The 19,268-nt window shown below is 41.5% G+C and overlaps 2 protein-coding genes across 3 annotated transcripts; one reads left to right on the forward strand and one right to left on the reverse strand.

Annotated features, from left to right (window-relative positions):
* Positions 1-1,230: 1,230 nt before the first annotated feature.
* Positions 1,231-2,814, forward strand: tmem179ab (transmembrane protein 179a, genome duplicate B). The gene is made up of 4 exons (XM_026309640.2): positions 1,231-1,676; positions 2,050-2,187; positions 2,274-2,352; positions 2,450-2,814. Exons 1-4 carry the CDS (start codon positions 1,291-1,293, stop codon positions 2,621-2,623), a joined length of 777 nt encoding a protein of 258 aa, XP_026165425.1. The 5' UTR covers positions 1,231-1,290; the 3' UTR covers positions 2,624-2,814.
* A 1,444-nt stretch (positions 2,815-4,258) lies between these two features.
* c22h14orf180 (chromosome 22 C14orf180 homolog) lies at positions 4,259-15,690 on the reverse strand. 2 transcript variants are annotated; one of them, XM_026309652.1, is made up of 10 exons: positions 15,275-15,690; positions 14,383-14,413; positions 11,250-11,336; positions 10,170-10,290; positions 8,316-8,346; positions 8,103-8,211; positions 6,446-6,609; positions 6,182-6,314; positions 5,598-5,624; positions 4,259-5,315 (listed from the first exon to the last, which is right to left on the reverse strand). In XM_026309652.1, the coding sequence occupies exons 1-10, from the start codon at positions 15,425-15,427 to the stop codon at positions 5,110-5,112; spliced, it is 1,062 nt and encodes a 353-aa protein (XP_026165437.1). In that variant the 5' UTR covers positions 15,428-15,690; the 3' UTR covers positions 4,259-5,109. The 2 variants fall into 2 exon arrangements, with proteins under 2 accessions (XP_026165437.1, XP_026165446.1); XM_026309661.1 differs by lacking the exon at positions 5,598-5,624.
* Between the last annotated feature and the right edge of the window lie 3,578 nt (positions 15,691-19,268).

Here is a 19,268-nt window from a genome sequence, read left to right on the forward strand (position 1 = left end):
GCAAAATGAAACATAAATCATGTGCCGGGGAGAGGGTGCAAAATACAGCAGTTTCCATGATGGATACAAATAGCTGTCTGATGTTTTGAAAGTGATTGTATAAATACTTGTCTTTTCATTGTGCGTGTGATTTTTACCAGGAAACTGCAGGATTATTGATATTTCCTGAAGTAAAATGACTGAATGTGAGCTTTGTTATTAAGCTGTTTTACCTTTGTAGCCAGTCATCAAAAGCCTGGATGCGTAAATTGGACATCAGAGCAATGAACCTAAATTTGAATGGGAAAACAGGGGAGACCCCGCACTTAGTACTGGCAGCAGTGGCCGTGCCCACTGGAGGGCACTGTGACTGGCACTGAGCCCGAAGGGCCGGGGAAAGACACCTTGGCGCATCACCAGATGGACTTAGTGATGCGTGTCAGATGGCTGCGACAGCTACCTGCCCTTCCTAAAGGACTGTCACCATGTATAAGCAAACCATTACTCTAATTTGTGACTGTGCTACCTCGTATGTGTGTACAGTCTGTGTGTGTGTGTACAGGTCTTTCTATGGTTGTGTGGACACATTTTACTCTGATACCATTCTTGTGAGGACATTATGGCCGGTCCTCACAATTTCAAATTTTTTTTTTTTTTTTTTTTTTTTTTTTGAGGCTTAAGACTTAGTTTTAGGTTTAGGTTTAGGGTTAGGATAAGTGTAAGGGTCAGGGTTAGGGTCTAGGGAATGCATTATGTCTATGAGCGTCCTCACACCTATAATGAGACATGACTGTATGTGTATGTGTGTATGCGTGTGTGGTTGCATTAAAAAATAACATATATGAAGAATTACATCTACAATATATTATCTACCATACATGTTTAAAATAAGGCATTTGCAAGTCATTTTCCAATTTCATAAACTATTAAACCTCAGTTGGTATAAATTTATCCAAACGTTGTTCAAAATCTATATAATGATGTTTCAAATTCACATCCCAAAACGCCATGTTTATTTTTTTCTGGGAAACATAGGCCTATAAAACATTTATAACAGGCCTACTTCATTATCATAAAATAGTGCAATCGTGGTGCTGATGTGGTGAAGCACAGGTGTCAAACAGTATGACATGGGGGGGGGGGGTCCTACTGTATGTTAAGGAATAAATGTCATAATTTACTGCTCTATACTTAGGCTCTAGTGAATGGGAACACCGGTGAAGATGAGTATCTCCACAGTGGAAGCAGAAACCATTCAGAGCCCCGGAGGCCACATTCTGCTCATTAATTTGCAGCAGAGCGCGTCGTCGGATGTTGCGCCTCCGCTCATCGCTGCTCCCACTGCGCAGCCGCAGTTCCTCCAGGACGCAGAGAGCAGAAGAGGGAGACAGAAAAATGGCCCTCGATAATTTAATTTTCGCCCAGTGCATCCTTTATTTTTTAGCCTTCGTATTCGGGTTCATCGCCGTAGTGCCTCTGTCTGAAAACACGGAGGACTTCGGAGGGAAATGCCTGCTGTTCACGCGTGGTATGTGGCAAAACGAGAACATCACGGTGTCGAAGCAGCGCTTCATCGTGGAGGAGTGGGGACCCGAGTCCTCCTGCAGCTTCATCACTTTTGTCGGGATAGCGTCCCTCATCCTGTCCGCAGTGCAGGCGTGGAGGCTGCTGTTCTTTCTGTGCAAAGGACACGACGAGTGAGTGACTCTTCACTTGTGCTCGTTCAGGCCAGTTTAATCCCAGAAGCAGAAAAGGCTCAGAATGACAGCCTGCACCAGTGTAAACGTGTTTTCCGTCTATCTTCCACGCCCTTGTCTGTGCGCTGTTCTGACAGAACCATAGACTGGATGTTGTGTATTATGTAGGCTGTGACATCCTGGACATTAACCGCATAATAAAGCCCATAAAAACGGGCGTTCATTGTCGTCCTCCGTTGCAAAGATGGAGGGAAAAGCCTACACTTTTGTTACCTTTAGCATGTGTCAATGACTGGGAGGCATCATTCATCAAAGAGTCATGCTGTGTGATGGCCATGTGTGTTTCAGATTCATGTTTTCCCTTTGCCTGCAGCTCCTTCTTCAATGCCTTCCTCAACCTGCTGATCAGCTCCCTGGTGGTGTTCACAGTCTTCCTGTCCAGCACCATCGTCAGTGTGGGTTTCAACCTCTGGTGTGACGCCATCACTGAGGGCGGGACCATGCCGAGCAGGTTAGAGAGCAACACAGATTGTCAGATGATTGGATTATATGTTGTGGTGCTTCTCATAAATGCCTTATTGTGTTATCATGTTTTAGCTGTGAGGAACTACAGGACACTGATCTAGAGCTTGGCCTGGACAACTCTGCTTTTTATGACCAGTTTGCTATAGCTCAGGTAAGTGTTTTAGTTTTTTTTCTTGGTGATATTATTATTATCCATTCAGCCCAACCACTGTCTCAGTCTCATATTTACTGTGAGTTTCCTGTTTCAGTTTGGCCTGTGGGCTGCTTGGCTCACCTGGCTTGGGATCGCAGTGATGGCCTTCCTGAAGGTCTACCATAACTACAGACAAGAAGACCTGCTGGACAGCCTGATCCACGAGAAGGACCTGCTGCTCGGCCGCTCCTCACGCCGCGGCTCCGACCTCAAGACGGGTCTGATCTAGAAAGCAGAGGGCACACAAACACGCACACTTACTCACACACACTCAAACCGGTCTTCTCACCTGCAATGAGAAACACCAATGTTTGCCTATGTAGACAATCAAAATGAATTGGCTTTTGCTCCCATTCACCCTGGTGGTAATTGAATGGAAGGTTTTCCAGAAACACCTTATTTTCCCCAAAAGAAAAGAAAAGAAAAGAAAAAAAAAACAAAACAAAAAAAAAAAACAGTCTACCAGTGGTTGACCAGTGGTTGAAGAGTCCGACTTTATTGACTTATTTTATCAAGACACACAACCATATAGCTAAGCTTTGATAGTATTAAAACCATTTAATGCAAATGTAACCCAGTTTTTCAGTTTGTATTCAGCTACGTGGAATTAGGGCTCGGACAGATTGGCTGGTGGATCATGTCTCTGTGAAACCTCTGCATGGATCTGGTGCATGACAAATTAATAAGGTGGTGATTTTTAGATGTAAAGGGATGTTTTTTTTTTTTATACACCAATAAACGTGTTCCTATAGGCTTTTTTTTGCCCCTTGTAGGATGTGCATAGCACCTCGGTGAGAATTCTTTGCATGCTGCAGCAAAAAGCGTGGTAAAATGACATGTGCTTTTGCAGTGTATTCATACTTTATCAACAGTTGCAAAAAGTGTTTTATGAAAAATGAGAGTATATTTCAGAACATCCGTGCATTGAGCAGGTAGTCAGAACTGCTTTTAGCAATCTGTGTGAGTTTAAAAAAAAATCTTATCTTGTGCCATATAGTAACTCAGGCTTCTTCACATTTTACAGGCTATAAAACCAATATACTGTACTGTATTACTGTGAATAGATGCACACATGTACCTGCATGCATCTCTCTCCATTACAGTCGCATCATATACTCACTTATCGTCAGAGTTTACAGGAAGAAAGCAAGTCATCTGGCTTGACTTTGATAGGCAATGACAGTTTTATTCAAAACAACTGAAATCATAAAACGGTAGGAACTAAGAAAACCCTCCATATAAAGGCACTTCTTTCAAAGTGACCATAAATGTTTGGACAGCCATGAAATGCAGCTTCTAAGCTAAATGTGCATATACAGGCCATGACTTCATTGGGTATTTGTTTTTATTGCTAATGACAATTTAGTTTGACGTTACAGAGTCCAGAGTATTTCTTTCTTCTCCACAGGCATTATGAGCCTTATATTGCTTTGACATTCAAATGTGAGATCTCTAAATTCCTTTGAGTTCCCTGAAATCTGTTATATAAAGAACAGTGATTTACTGGAAATCATGTGGTGTGTTTTATTGCTCATAGTGAGAGGTCTGCGGGATGTGCATCACTGTGATTCCTATAATCTGTTTGAATTTTAACTGCTTCATTCGATAAAGGGACTCATACATCAATGTATAATATATGAATGTGTTATATGTCCGTATTTGGCCTGAAAAAACAGTAATGAACTTGAAAGGAGTCCCTCCTTATTGTTTTTTATGTAATGCAAACATTTGTTGAGCCAACACCCATCCATCCATTGTCTAAAGTTCAATGACCATTGACATCACAATTAAAACCTGAACATTACCATTTTAAATAAAAATGTAATACATAACAAAAAGCTAAAAAAAAAAAAAAAAAAAAAAAAAAAAGTAAAATGATGGAAAGTTGGATATGTGCGTAGGTGAAGATATACAGTATAGAAGAATAAATATTTAGGATGAAGAATAGTTTGTGGGATTCAAGCAGATATAAAGAGGGACATTTAGCATCCATTCAATTTTAGTACACTCTTTGATGATAGATATTATTGTGCTGCAGATGTTCTCAGTGAAACTAAGAATCAGTTGAAAATCAGCTGAACTGACAGTCTGTAAAGAAAGAGGTGTTTTTAGTCATTTGACCCGTGAAGCTCCGTGCTTCCGTCCTCCTCCTCTCGGACGTGTGATGTGCCAGTAAAAGCTGATTTCAAACATCTCTACATTCGTTTATGTGCAAATACAAGGCTGAATATTGTGATAGTCCTTATTATTATCGAACCATATATACAGATTCAGTGTGTAATATCTGTTGTACACAAATGATGTACTGTAGCAAAACAATTATATATTTGCATTCTATGGAAACACTCACTCATACAACATACTGTGACATGAATTGAAAAATCACATAGTTGCAGTGATTAGATGTTATATGTGAGCATCAACATTGCAGATGTGCAAAACATCATTACAGCTGAAATAAGGGGTGGCCTGCCCGCCACTGTAGTACATATATACATACATACATACATACATACAGACATGGAAGCTACATTTTTCTGGGATAATACATTTTTCCCTTTTTCACCGTGACAGTGGTTCAACACCATAAACAGTTTACAGAGCCGTGCAAAACAGCTGAGGTGTTTGTAGGCCTGGGCACCTTCAGAGATAGGAAAGAGAGGTCTGGAAAAATAAAAGAGGAGGCTCCATGTCCCCACCTGTGGTTGGTGACAGTCATTGCATGGTCAGCCATATCCAGCATCCCCACAGCAGCTGTTTCATATGAAGCAGGTAGACAGCCAAAGCGGCCTCTAGCTCCTCACAGACTCGCTGTGGGCGTCTGCGGTCTGTGCAGTACATGGCCACACCCAGGAATGACATCAGCAGGAAGAGGCAAGTGAACAGGGCGAGGTGGGGGCGGGACGGTATTGTCTCATAGGCTGAAAAACACCACCACAGTTTTGATTTGTAAATGAGTATTTGAATCACACGTGCACATTTGTCTTCCTTTTAAGACTTAGCAAGACAGGAGGCCTTTGTCACATAAAGATCATGATAAAGGGGGTGACAGTGAAATGCCTTAGTGCATGGCTGTTAAGAAAGTTAATCCAAAGAGAAACTTCTCTGTGCATTTAGATCCAGTGGGCTCTTTGCTATTAAAAAGTGCAGTGTTGTCATTTCCTCATGCAAATGTGATCCCAAACACTTCCAGATAGACTTACCGCCTATACAGTCGCAGTAAGGAATGTCTGTGAAGCCGACAGAAAAGAGGCCAGTAAGTCAACGAGAGCCAACCTCCGTGAAGTACAGCAGCTGCTTTGTAGCTGCTGTACTTCACAGACTCTACTATCTCCCTGGAAACAGACTCCATTTGCATGCATAATTAATTATGAAAAGTAATCACTTGCTCATGTTTGGATATCGCTTTAATTTACATTATTTTGAAATACCAGAGAATCCCCAGAGGAAAACAGTTTACAATGAAATCTGTGGGTGTTTTAAGTGCATACACTGCTGTTACATATGGGCTGAGCAAGGTGGGATAGCAAAAATTTCAAGGAAACTGTACAAAGAATTAAAATTACATGGTTACTGTATCAGGACTTTTCCTTTTTGTGTTTCAAACCTAATGTTGATGTGCTGCAAAAATACTGGTGTCATGAAGAAACTCAACTAAGTTTGGTGCAATTGTTTAAGCACCAGAGGGCAGCATGTTCTCTCTGGTTGTACAAACACATCTTAGGGTCTGCGACTGAGCTGTGAACTCAATCCAAGATGTTTGCTTGTATGTGTTTACTTCTCTCACCATGTACTGTGGTCTCCGGCTCCCTGAATCGAACCCTCCGCTCGCCTTTCCGTCTATGATTGGGTTCTGCCTCTGAACCGTAGCTGGAGCTGGGCCTCTTTAGAATCGAGGTGGGGACTTTGCCATTGGTTACCTACATTACATACAGTTAAACTTCAGTACACTTATTACACTCGTAATAAATTTCAAAGACCACCATCAAACAGCTGGAAGGCACAGATCCTTACGAACAAGATGCTCATATCTGGACTACCGCTGCTCTACCTTAGGTTTTGGTGTGTCCTCCTGTTGGTGGTGGGTGTCCTTTCTGTGGCGGACATCTGAGTGTTTCTCCCGGTGGGAATGATGAAGACAGTTAACTGTGTCTCTGATGGACTCGGGAGCAGTGAATCGTTTGGACAGTGCAGAGACACACTGGCCCAGGGAGTCTAGTAAGAGAACCATGGCCATACAGTATGAGTAGTGATCTAAGGCTGCTTCGCACTGGCATCTGGAGTCGGCTCTTAAGACAGACTGTGAGGTGAAGTCAAACATACAGAGTTATACATGCAAATGAGCCAGAGTAATGCGCTGTTGTTAACTCTGTCAGCACCAGGTGCAGCTCAGTGGGTTTGAAGTGATGCAAAGACATCTAAAAAAGTCCAGCTCACTTTTTTCCACAGTCTTGGCAATAAAAGCTTTAAAACTTTGATCACTAATCTGATAATACTCACCAAATTTAAAGTGATCTGACTACAGCTTCTATAAAAGACATAGACCCACCCAGGATATACAACTGGCTGAAACTGGCTGCTCTTGTATTCTCTCTACTAATCACTGAATTTCTTAGAAATCTCAGATTAAGAAATAAATGTGCTAAAATAAAAGGGTGAGTGTGTGGATCTCCTGAAAAATTTAATACAAGTAAAGGAGGCATTGTTCTTTTTGTTTTTTTGTTAAGTGAACCATAAGGGTCATTCATGCAAATAATTACTTAATTCCAGTTAAAGTACTACAACAAACCACAGCTGATACAGTCTAATTCTGTTTGAAAATGCATACACGTAGTTGACCCAGTTTACACTGAAGGGTATCTAGGGGACAAGAGCTATAAACACTTAAACATTCCTCTGCTGAAGTGTCGCACTGTGAGCCAAAGAGGATTCTCCTCTGTGTGCAGTAAGAAAAAAAGTTAAAGGGCACAAAAATTGCACAGACACTATGGTGTGTTCTGATCAGCAACTACAACCACTCTCTCACCCTTCTCCTCCTTTTTGCCAAACATGTTTAAGACCATCTGAGCTGAACAACAAGGAACGGTGTTAATCTTTGTTTTTATATGCTCTATACCCCTGTCTTTATATAGCTGTTCAGCACCACTGCCTCTGAAAGCTGACTCAACAAGACAGGCTTTTATGTACAGCTTTTTACAGCGCAGCAGTGTTCGAGGAAGTGCAGAGTTTAGAGTTGGGCAGTGAGTGTTATCTCCATTTTAATGCAAGCCAAGCACATATAGTGTACAAACAGAACTGTGCCCTCAAACTGTCATAAAGCTCTGCATAAAACCACTTGTGTCCAACATGACTGCAAAGGTTTATTAATTTAATATTTCCACAGGCTGAGACGCTTTAAAGTCTAACTGCCTTAAAGCATGCTGTCTACATGCTCTCCTGTTCTCCTGAGAGAAACATCAGAGTTCTGGTATGGTTCTACAGCAAGAGACAGCGAGGTCTCCACCCACAGCTTCAGACTGAGTGCTAATAGTGTTCAATTACATGTTGCTGAGGGAGGCGCCCTCCGCTATTATTTCCTGAATCATATAGACTCATGTTTGTTTTACACAGTTTATTAATCTGCATGCGGTCTTCATCCGTGTGTTAGAACATTATTTCAGAATGAAGGAGTGCTTGTTTCCTGTGTCATTGATTGAATGAGTGTTTACCTGAATATTCAGTCTTGCCGATCTCAGCATAGACAGTGGCCATAAGCTCCAGGCTTCTGGCTGTAATTGGGTGATCATTACCAAAGGCTCTCTGGTGGATCTTTGTAGCCTAAAAGATGTAGAGAGATGTGAATTCAAGGCTTACACAAGAGTGCCATAAATGATTTACTTGTTCAACAAAGCTGAGAGGAAGAGAATTATGCAGTTACATACCTTACCGCTGTATTCGAGAGCAAGGTGAGGTCTGAAAGGGAAAGAAAAAGCATTTATTAAATGCACCACCGCTTCTTTTCTTTGTGGTACCAGAGTGAAATATTTTCTAAATGCTGAATCCAAAAGCAGCTCAAATTAGATCTGATCATTCAAGATCAGATAAACTAAATCTGCACAAAACAGATGATAGAGGATAACAGTGAGTGACCTTAAGTGTGGTGTGACAGTATCTGTTTCAGTGTTTGGACCATAGAAGCATGGCAAATCTAAACATGCATCATGCAGTGATTGGACGTGGACAGCGGCAGTGCGGGTGCTCAGGTGCCTTTTGGAGGAAGTGGAAAACTTCTATTTCTGCCAGCATTGGCTGTCCCTGTCTGTTCTCCAGGGTGAATTACAGAAGGCATGGTGCTCACAGGTTGGTTTACCAACTCGTGCCCTTCCACCACTGCTCTGCTTAGTGCTAAGCTAGGTGAACGTGGTACAGTACACTGAGGACGTGCCAGCTGCTCCCCCATATTTGCTTTGGACAGCCATCCAAGGACATTTATCATCCCCACACCCTCACGTGTGTCTGTAGATGTAGAGCAAGCTCTGTTTAGTGTGACAGATGTCAGCTTCACTGTTTCAAACCCACACTTCCCTTCAATTAGTAATGGCCAGGTATCAGTTTGCACTGCTTTAGAAGGTCCTTCTCATGGGACATCTGATCAGCAAAGACAGAAAACCCCCTCACCGGCCCAAAAGACTTCCTGCAACATCGCTGAAAGATTAAGGAAGTATTACAACTTTCTGACTGCAGGAGAAGAAAGACCAAGACTTATAGTGGATACAGTTGAGGCTTCGCAGCTTTAACGTAATTTCACTACCTTGAGGAGACAAAGCCTGTTGGTGTTTTTTGTGTTGAACATTTTGTACAACTTTTATAGTCTAAGCAAAGTACATTTTTGTAGCCTGCAAGAAAAGACCAAAGAGCAGAATCAGACTCAAGCTTATTTAGCCATAAAAACCAAGCCTCTGGGTGCAGTCGTGCACAATCAGTACCATCTCATTTGAGTTTAACTGCTCTATGCTCCTTGCATTAATGACGCACGGTGACCAACCCTCTGCCGAACAAACCTTCCACCCTCTGTCACCTTCTCTAGCAATCAGGTTAAATGGCCTAATCCCAACAATGACAACAGAGGCACAGAAAATAGATGGATGCTGTGGCCTAACAAAATACCCCTGCAACAGGAGACAGCAGATCCAGTTAAGGTGTTCCTCCTGTAACAATCATGTAGAGTGCGGTGTCTCTTTTCTCCACATCTACAGAGAAATTCAACTCTAGGTGAAAAGACTTGGAGTTCTAAAAATTTCCATTCCAAAAAGGAGAATGTGCGGACATGCAGATGGATGTGCTTACACTTTGTGTCTTGTAAGATATTTCATACAGGATGGATAGGTAAGAATGCTAAATGATTTGAAAAAGTCAGTGTCAGTACACGACACATAACTCAAATGTTAATAAAAGTAATGATAAAATTGATGCCTGAGGTTGTGTTTTAAAACTAAAGTAAAATTAAACTATTAGATATTCACACCAGTTTCTAAAATCAAACGTATACATATATATGTACTATACATCTATCTATCTATATATCTATATCTATATATATTTATATCTAGATCTTCTATCTAGATATATATATCTATCTATCTATATATAAATAGACAACTGTATATATATATATATATATATATGTACTATACATCTATCTATCTATATATATATAGATATATATTTATATGACAGTACCATTGAGCTTCAGTTACACCACAACAGAAGCTACAGCAGGACACAGTTTTACCTACTGTTTGCTCATGATGCAGAGCTGAGCCAGGCGTTCGAGGTGCTGAGCCTGGGAGGCCTGCTCCGAAAGTTCCTCTGGGGTCGTCCATCCTGCAGAGCCTAGCGTAGCCTCTTCCTGAGGCCCTGTTACACAAACGCAGGGCATGAAGCCGCAGTCAGCCCACTAACAAATCAGTCTGTCTTTCTATCTATCCTTCACCCACTATCCTTGGCTGTCTTGAAAAATAATGCTCCAAAAGCTGGGGTTTATGGCTATCAGCCTGTCTGGCACTGCTGCGTACTTTAAACCTGAACAGTAGCAACAAGAGAGCAAGAGATAAGGGGAGAGTGGATAAGGGAGTCAGACAACACACTCACCACGCCCACAGGAACACAGACACTTTTATGGACACAGTGACAAACCACATATAGTATGAGCATGTTCGACACACACCATATGCAGTATAACAGTGGCGGTGGAAATGAGTTTGGCTTGTATAGTAGGAAAGACTTATTTTCATTCCAAAAAGCCCAAAATGACAGTTATGTAAGTAGGGAAATCTAGAGAATAGGAGATCTAAAAAAGGCGCTTGGGAGAAGCAGAAAGATTGCAAGCGCAGTTACAGTGCCAGCACTGCCCCTGGAGACGTCCTGCATTCACTCTGAGCAAGCGCTGAATCAGGGGCCTCAGTACTCTATGGCAACACACAGCTGCTAATGAGATACTGCAAAATGTGGCCATTTGTCTTCCACTATGTTCCTGATCTCCTCCACTGTGCCTACGCTACACTGCACTGCTGCCTCAGCACCAGACAGAGGAAGAGGCAGACGCCTGGAGCAGCAGCAGCAGCAGCACTGGCTGATGAATGATAACTATTCAATCACAATTTATTTATGTTTAAAAAGCCCCTTACTCATATATAGTGAATTATGTGCTTACATATGTAGTTTTTATATTAATAGAAAAGTACCCCCCCAAAAAAACCCTTCCATAGTAAAAGTAGACTTCCCTAGGCTACATGATATACGGCACATACAATACATGCAAAGTGGTGTGTATTCCTAGAAGTATTCATCCATAGCATAATGTAAAATATACTCGCCTGTACTCCCCTGAAGAGCCGTGAGCTCGATCAGTGCCACCTCATAAAACATTTTTTCAGCCTGGATGAACTGGAGGGCCTTCCCATCTGTTTATATGGGTGAAGGATCAGTCTCAGTTGTCAACAGGATTAGTCAGTTGTTGAAGTTAAAAACAGCCTCATTGCGCAGCTCGACACAGTGTTTTGTTTTTGTCACTCTCCTGAGAATGACCCCCTACAGAGAAACAGAACGTGTAGTAATCCAAAGCACACGGTTGATCTTGAGGTCTGGATTTTTACTACTGGTCGGCTGTTCATTGCTCATTTGTTTTTAAGCTGTTATCTTCTGTTTTTGTTTGAAAAGGAGCAACTGAGATAAAAAACAAGTTTGCTGAACCTCACAATATAGTTGTCTCTGGTTACATCTCATATCTGTTATCGCATTCCTAATTTTAATATCTGGTTTTATCTTTTGCTTGTATGTTTTTTTATAGACCTTGAATACCAGTTTTTGTTTCCATGAAAAGAGCCTCTATTTAAAGCATCCTAAAAATAGAGGCTGCTCACTTTGTCACAAGCAAACTGAATAGTTAGTGCCCGTGCCACTGAAAGATGACGCCATTAATTCTTGTCAGGTGAATTTAAAAGACCAATCGGATGGAGAACGCTTAAAATAAACACAGCCCTGCCTGCCTGAATGCCCTACTTAAAACCAAATGTCTCACGTGTAAAATACTATTCATTTTTATAGTATAAATATTTGACTGTGTCGCCACTACTTAGCAATTATACTTTAAAATATCTCACATAAAAACACAGTATCTCACATAAAACCTATACAATTTTTTATAATGATGTTGGAAAGATGGACTGCAAGTTTCCACTCTCAGAGAACAGTTAAGCTTGGAGCTGAAAACCACAACAGCTGGTTTTCTTCATTTTGTCACCAGGAGAATATCAGCACTGCACAGGATTGAAAGAACAAAACATGTGGGCCACACGTCCACCAGGGGAAAAGACACAGTATTAAATACCAAAGCTCCTACTCTATATACGGTCCTTAACAAAAAGAAAACAGAGTCCGACAGAGAGATGATAGGACAATATTTAAAACTGTTTACTTCTGATCACATGATACCAGAACTGAAGATGGATTGTGAGGGATGGATGGTGGGACACAATTTGTGGATGAACATTTTAATATATGGTAAAGTGAGAAACCTCATGAAAACCTACCATTTTAATAGAGTGAACAAGTGAACAACAACTGACTTTTGATGTTTTAGACAAATCTTGAGAGAAATTAAATGTTTACAAATGCAGGAGCTGGTGGGAATCAACTGGCAGAAGGGAATAAGGTGAGTATGAGGTAGACCAGCTGGGAAGGAGGATTAAGTCATAGCCTTCATCAAAGGTCACAGCACTACTTCTGCCTTTTTAGTCTGGCTGGACCACAACAATGCCACAACAGGAAAACCCAACCATCTCCTGGGAATGGGCTCCACTCCACATTTATCTACACACACACGGCGCTACTGAACTGGTAATTGGACTGTACTCCAAAACTCGACAAGAACTTGGATTAACAGCGGTGCTTTCAAAGGCACATCTGATCACACGTGCCTCATGAATCTGCCTGGGATGCACTGAAATAACCTTGTTAACTACAATATTAACTCCAGCCAGCGGGAACCTGGGATTTCCTGTAGAACTATAGTCAAATCACTAAAGAAAGACAATGATCACAAGAAGATCACGATGACTAAATGTGACAACTATTATACTGACCTTGTGTTCTTAAGCTTATTACTACTTTCCATATGGCATATCCTCTAACATGTAAATAAATCAAATGTACCCTGATATTTCTTTTTATTTGAGCTTGAGGTCAGTTTGTCTAGGTCATTATACTTTCCAAGAAACATGCATCAGTAAACACAGAACAGCTAAAAGGTCTGGATAAAGGTCACTTGAGCATACTGCCAATACTGATACATGTAACAATAAACTGGGCCTTAAGCGGTCACAGCCACACTACTATCAATATGAACGTCATCTAAAACTGTATATTTGTCAGGAATAAAGCCAGCACTACAGCATAAAATCAAAATCTAAATCTTGGTTAGACTCAGAAGTGACGCGTGTGGAAGCAAATTCTGTTGTCGTAAACATTTCTGTGAAACGTTCCGTGACGGTCCCAAAGTTCCCAAATCCTGCTTCCAGTTTGAGCATGCCGACCCTTCACCCCTCTCTCCCTAGAGGACTTTCACAAAGACCACAACATCACTGCGGTCGCCTCTATGGTACTCATGAGAACTACTGAAAAAAATCAGCAACTATCTATATAAATACAGCATATTGACTTTCATACGTTGTGTAATTCTATGTCTATTTTCTCACACATGGTGAAAAAGTGAAAGAATAAAACAGGGTAACATCACATTTAAAATGCCACCGTTTCAGTTTGACCAAATTGTACTGTATGTCGAAAGATTTAACCCCACCATGACCCTCTTAAGCAGCTACCTGGGGCCAAGTCTGATGGCTATTGATGAAGCTCAGCTCAGCAAATTGACCTATTTTGGAAAATGGACAGTGAGGGGTAGGGCCTCGCTGAGCCAGATAACCTGAGCTAGCAAGTTAAGTGTCGAATTGTCTCAGTAACAGGGAGAGGAGCCATGGAGGTAATATATCCTGAAACATAACACCTCTCTATTATCTCTATGTCCTTTACTGCTACGGTTTATAGAAGCAGTGAAGTGGCAACACACAGACTAGTCAGAGCAGATACAGGTTAATTAGTGCTCTCCCACTCTGTTGTGTAGAGATAAGAGCCTACAAATCCTCTTAAGAGACAGACACACAGCCTGAGCTACATGCAAAACTGTGACATTCTGGGACAAATGTGTTATTATGAACTCGCCCAAAGACATCCGCTCATCCCTCTGGGTTTACTCCGCTTTCTATAAAGGGTCTACATCCTCTATTGTACTGCAATTTGTGAAGCCTGCTTCCACAGACAATCCTTGACGGCTTCACCTCACAGAAATAGGAAGCTAGTTTTATAGATAGCTGCTTGCTACTGCCTCTGGGACAGTGAAAGTGTCAGATGTGAGATGGGTAGAGTTTTCCTAATTTTGTTCATAAAGGATACAATTCTTTTCAGTGATGAAGAGTTCTGCAATCTGTAAAGCACAGAACAAAGACAAGGGACATGGTTAAGGATTAAAAAAAAAATACATTTCCAAAATCACTGGTGTGTGTGTGTGTGTGTGTGTGTGTGTGTGTGTGTGTGTGTGTGTGTGTGTGTGTGTGTGTGTGTGTGTGTGTGTGTGTGTGCATGATGTCACGGACTGTTAAAACAAGTATTTCTGCTCCTTGCAGCACCACCGGCCTGGTCAACATCATGCCACACGCTCCAAAGTTCTGAAGTAAATGCTATGTTTTCACATCAGGGACATTCCTTCAGGCGCTACTAAGCAGAATCATAGCCCTGCCCTTGTAGGAGGGCCTTATACAGCACCCCAGTTTGTAATCTGCTGAGAATTTGGCCTGGTTACACGGCACCACAACATTCCTGCGTGTGACCTCAAAGTACCAAATTATAGTTCACACACAATGAGGGATATTTAAAGGATATAACTGTATTTTTAACAGTGTGAGCTGTCAAATAGGACTGTCTGTATTTTCAACCCTGCAGCCAATGCCTCATTAGCAACATGCACACATCAGTACTACTGAGGTGGAAATAATCTTACAGTGTCAACACAGGGGCATACTGTATGATGGACTGTGTTGTTAAATTTGACATTGGTGTTAGAGATATCAAGGTTGGATGTGCCCAGTGAGTCTGTTGTGATGTGTGATAATTTATAACACTCTAAAGGAGAGTTATGTAAATGTGTCTGTACAGCTGTGAAAATCCACGATACAGCAGGTTTTGTGGAAACATGTTACAAATATGCACATGCATGTTGTATGTTTGTGTAAGGCAAAGGAAGTTAGAGTGTGTGTATGTGTGTGTGTCCAGTCCTCATCTGGCTCACCTGGTGTAGGCAGTTGGGCAGAGAGGTGAAGCTCTGCACATGGGTCAGTCCCAACAGGCAGCTGAGGAAGCAGTGGAGGGCGGCCTGGTACTCCCCCTGCTGCTGGAGCTGCTGTCCCAGCTCAAATAGGCCCTCCCTCCCCCCGTTCAGCATCCCCAGTCCCAGCCAGAGTCAGCACTGCCTCCCATCAGAGCTCCAGCAACCGAGGGCAAACGTTCCTCTCTTCGCCACTCCACTCCTGAAGAGCCAAAGGTAGAAAACAAACAGCCACACACAAAGTGAAAAATATTTGAAAAAAAATTCAACTGCTCATATAAACACAGGCAGAATGGTGCCAGAGGAGGTGTGAGCAGCACAGCTTCCTCTCAGTCTCGTCTGTGCACACTAAGTCAAGGACAGGTGGTAAGGAGGAGGCTGAGGGAGCTCCGTCGACTCGCACAGAAAAGCTCCATTCCCCTCCCTCCTCCCAGGCTGCACCAGGAAAGGAGGGCAGAGGAAGTCAGAGTAGTTGCTGCTTGAGTGACAGAGCTCTGGGCCAATCCCAGCTCTGCTCACATACAGTTGTTCCACCAGTACATATTTAGCACACTGAGTCTCTCTCTCCAATCCTGGAATATGGAGCAAAGATGTATGATGTTATTATGAAAAGCAAATACAGTGTGCACATGTTCATTTACAGACATCCAGATGCAGTTTGGAGTAAGATTCAAATCTCATTCTGTTTTGGCCAATCTCTGCTATTATACCTTCACTGAGCAGTACATTGTGTACAGTATAAATACAGTGTGTGAGTCCTACTGCCCCACTTATGATTTATAGATGAGGAGTACACCAACAAGCAAACCAGAATAAATGCTGTGCGAGCATGTTTCACATTACCACAGACAAACCAAGCTTTTGTAAATTCTCTAGAGCAAACCGCAGACACACACACAGGGTCACTGCGAACAGCACTGTATGAGAGAGAGAGAGAAAGCACTCCACACTATCCAAACAAGAACAACAAATATTTATTCAGCAGGAGTGCCTCCTCTGGATATTTGCTCACTTCCCTTCACACTCTGCTAATCAACATTAATGTGAGGCCAGTCTGTGTCTGGTGACAGAGAGAGGAGATATGGCCACAGCAACTGATCCATGGATGATCCAGAGGATCATGAATTGGTCTAGACTCTGAAAGCGCCACTCTTGCGCCATCGGGATGCCAGTGTGGAAGCAAGAAGAAATGAATGGGGTAAGAAAAAGCAAATGGCCAGAGTCAGTCGCCATCAGTGTCCGATGCACCCAGCTAAGCAAGATGAAATTGGTATGGTTGAGAACGCCGGTGGATGACAGGTCAGAGAGCATTAAGCTCGCCCTGGAAGGTCAGACAAAACGGGAACTGTCAACACTGCTATAGAGTATCAGCACCTAGAGCAGCCCCGGTGTCAGTATGCTGATGCAGGGAACTTTCTCCCCGTGATGCACAGGCCTGGTGAAGACAGAAAGGCGATCATGCTCAGTTTACTGTGGCCTCAGTGCTGAGTCAGAATTCAGTGAAAAAGCAGGCAAAGCTTTTGATGTGACTGGGTAAGAGAGATGTTGGCTGAATATCAGGGTTTAGTTCTAATTGAAAAACAGTGGGCTCCATCCAAAGCAGGACTGGGACATAATATTGGAATTTTTAGCCCAGACGATCCACCGTAATTGGTCAGACCCCACACAAGCTCAGTACTAAGTGCTGAGCACAAATGGTCCAGTATACTGACTTGCTCAACACAGACTTCCTGCTGATTTGCTCAATTTTACATGGAGCCGTTCCATCTTATTTATTCTGATAATAACTTGTGAATGTCCAGTTTTAGTTCAGATTCAGTCTCAGTCCCATCTATTGTGGAATCCAAATACTGATGATGCATAAGGTTTACACAGTTAATAGATCACCTTGTTATATTCCCCAAAGGCTATAAACACAGAGGCATACATTTTAGCACAGCAGAACTACAGGTGTTGTACAATATATTATACTGACTCTTCACACCACTTTAACAAAATTATGTTACCCAGCCAAATTTGCTATGAAAACAATGTCAGTTTGTGCCATGATAATTGTGACCAACATCAGTAGGTGATGGTCTCACTTTATAACACTTTATATTATCATCATTGACCCAGTCCATGCTTCTCTGTGAAGACCTTTGAGGAGCTGAGACTGTGAGTTTGCAGGGAAAACTTGATGACTGATGGTTTGAAATACTCTCCTCCTTCTCACTGTCTCTGGACCCTGGTCCTGTTCCTTCTGTCCCTCTTTGAATCCTCCTCTGCCACATCTCTTTCTCCTTCAACTTCCATCTACTGATGCGCTACATAGAAGCTACTGTGGCAAACATCTTGATTATTTTTTGCACATTTTGCAGCACTTGGCTCTAGATTTCAATTCTTTTGCCCTACAACTTTTATTCATCACGATACCTTAGTCCTTCCACCAGTTTTTGTCTCTGAGCTGCAGCATTTATCAACAGAAACAGACAACAGAGGAGGAGAGGTGGGACCTAGACACAGATGTGAGTGGGCCAGACCAGTGTCAGTATAGAATAAGACCCACCCTCCTTGCTTCAGGCATTTTTTAAATTAAAAACTATAAATTAACAAATATCTGATCCAAGATGTGTTGGCCCACCAGGAAAATGCCTGGTATGCAAGATTTTCAGTCCAGCTCTGCTTTCAATATACAATGATACTGAAATTCAATGAGTAATGTGATGACCAATGGATTCATTTCAGAATTAATAGCAGCATCAGAAGCCACTCATTTCAACAATGACAAATATTTTGTGAGCTTATTTATGGTTTTGCATCAGGAAATACTTTGCTTTAAACCAGTATTGATTATATATTCATTCGTATGGCAAGGTAACCATAACCACAGAGTTTTTTGTCTAATAACATAACAGCATCTACACCTAATTAGATAACATTTAAAGGAAGTATAAATTCATAAATTCTTAAATTAGCAATGTGGAAATAAACTCACTTTATTTTGGAAGAAATGTATATAAATACATGACAGAATACTAACATACTCCCACAGGATTCTGTCATTTATTCACCGTGGGAAGCACCTGTGGAAAATGCCTATTTTCCAGACACTTTCCCCAGACAAAAAAACTGAAGGGTAAATGATAAAAATGAATAATGACTGAATGCTTCTAATACAGGCTCCTCATGTACATTCACTGTCACACTGTGATGACTTACTGGGACACTTGTTATTGTTGTTAGTAATGAGGCTGGTTCAGATCTGCATTTTACCAAATGTCTGTTTTCTACTATACAAAAAAATTCTATATACGTACTAATAATTATATTCTGCTGGATTTACTGAAAGGCTGTGCATCATTTGCTCACTTCACATTCAACCCTTAAAAAACCTTTTTGTAAACATGTTGGCAGACATTTTGACAAAGATACAGCTTGATGTTCACCACTATACACTGTAGGAATGGAAATCCACCAGCGCTTGGATAACTGATTGCCTGTCTTGCAGAGTTGGTACACAAATGCATTAGTATGATCAGTAAAGACTGTCCATTGCAGCCACTCTCAGGAAAGCCAATATACCAGACTACTGGCCCTGCAGCAGAATGCAAAGTAGAAGAAAACAATTGTTTACAGAGATAAATCTACCATCAACTGTTATTGCAGTGCAGTAAGCACAATATATTCAGTTAGTTCTAATGTGATCTGTAATCTATGTTTGGAATTTTCTTTCAATTGGTCTAATATCACAGTATACCCTCAATAAATAAGTGTACAAATCTATAAATTTTACTGTGACTGATCAGTGGGTTCAAATTTTGAAGTCTTTTGTTTTATTTTTAAAAGTTTTGCATCTCTCCACTTTGTCAGGAAATCTGATTATGTGGACATTTCCAGATTCCTCTCCTTGACTAGCCATAAAGTCATAAATCAAAATAAACCATTTGTTAGAATGACACCTTCTGCATTGTCCAGC

Source organism: Mastacembelus armatus, chromosome 22 (assembly GCF_900324485.2).
Source record: "Mastacembelus armatus chromosome 22, fMasArm1.2, whole genome shotgun sequence".
Classification (NCBI taxonomy): domain Eukaryota; kingdom Metazoa; phylum Chordata; class Actinopteri; order Synbranchiformes; family Mastacembelidae; genus Mastacembelus; species Mastacembelus armatus.

Coding starts and splice junctions, on each gene's coding strand:
- c22h14orf180 (XM_026309652.1), bottom strand. CDS start 15,427: ATGCTGAACGGGGGGAGGGAGGGCCTATTTGAGCTGGGACAGCAGCTC. Junction 6,610..8,102: donor CGGCAAGACTGAATATTCAG/GTAAACACTCAT, acceptor TTCTCTTACTAG/ACTCCCTGGGCCAGTGTGTC. Junction 6,315..6,445: donor AGGACACACCAAAACCTAAG/GTAGAGCAGCGG, acceptor TATGTAATGTAG/GTAACCAATGGCAAAGTCCC.
- tmem179ab (XM_026309640.2), top strand. CDS start 1,291: ATGTTGCGCCTCCGCTCATCGCTGCTCCCACTGCGCAGCCGCAGTTCC. Junction 1,677..2,049: donor CTGTGCAAAGGACACGACGA/GTGAGTGACTCT, acceptor CTTTGCCTGCAG/CTCCTTCTTCAATGCCTTCC. Junction 2,188..2,273: donor GGCGGGACCATGCCGAGCAG/GTTAGAGAGCAA, acceptor ATCATGTTTTAG/CTGTGAGGAACTACAGGACA.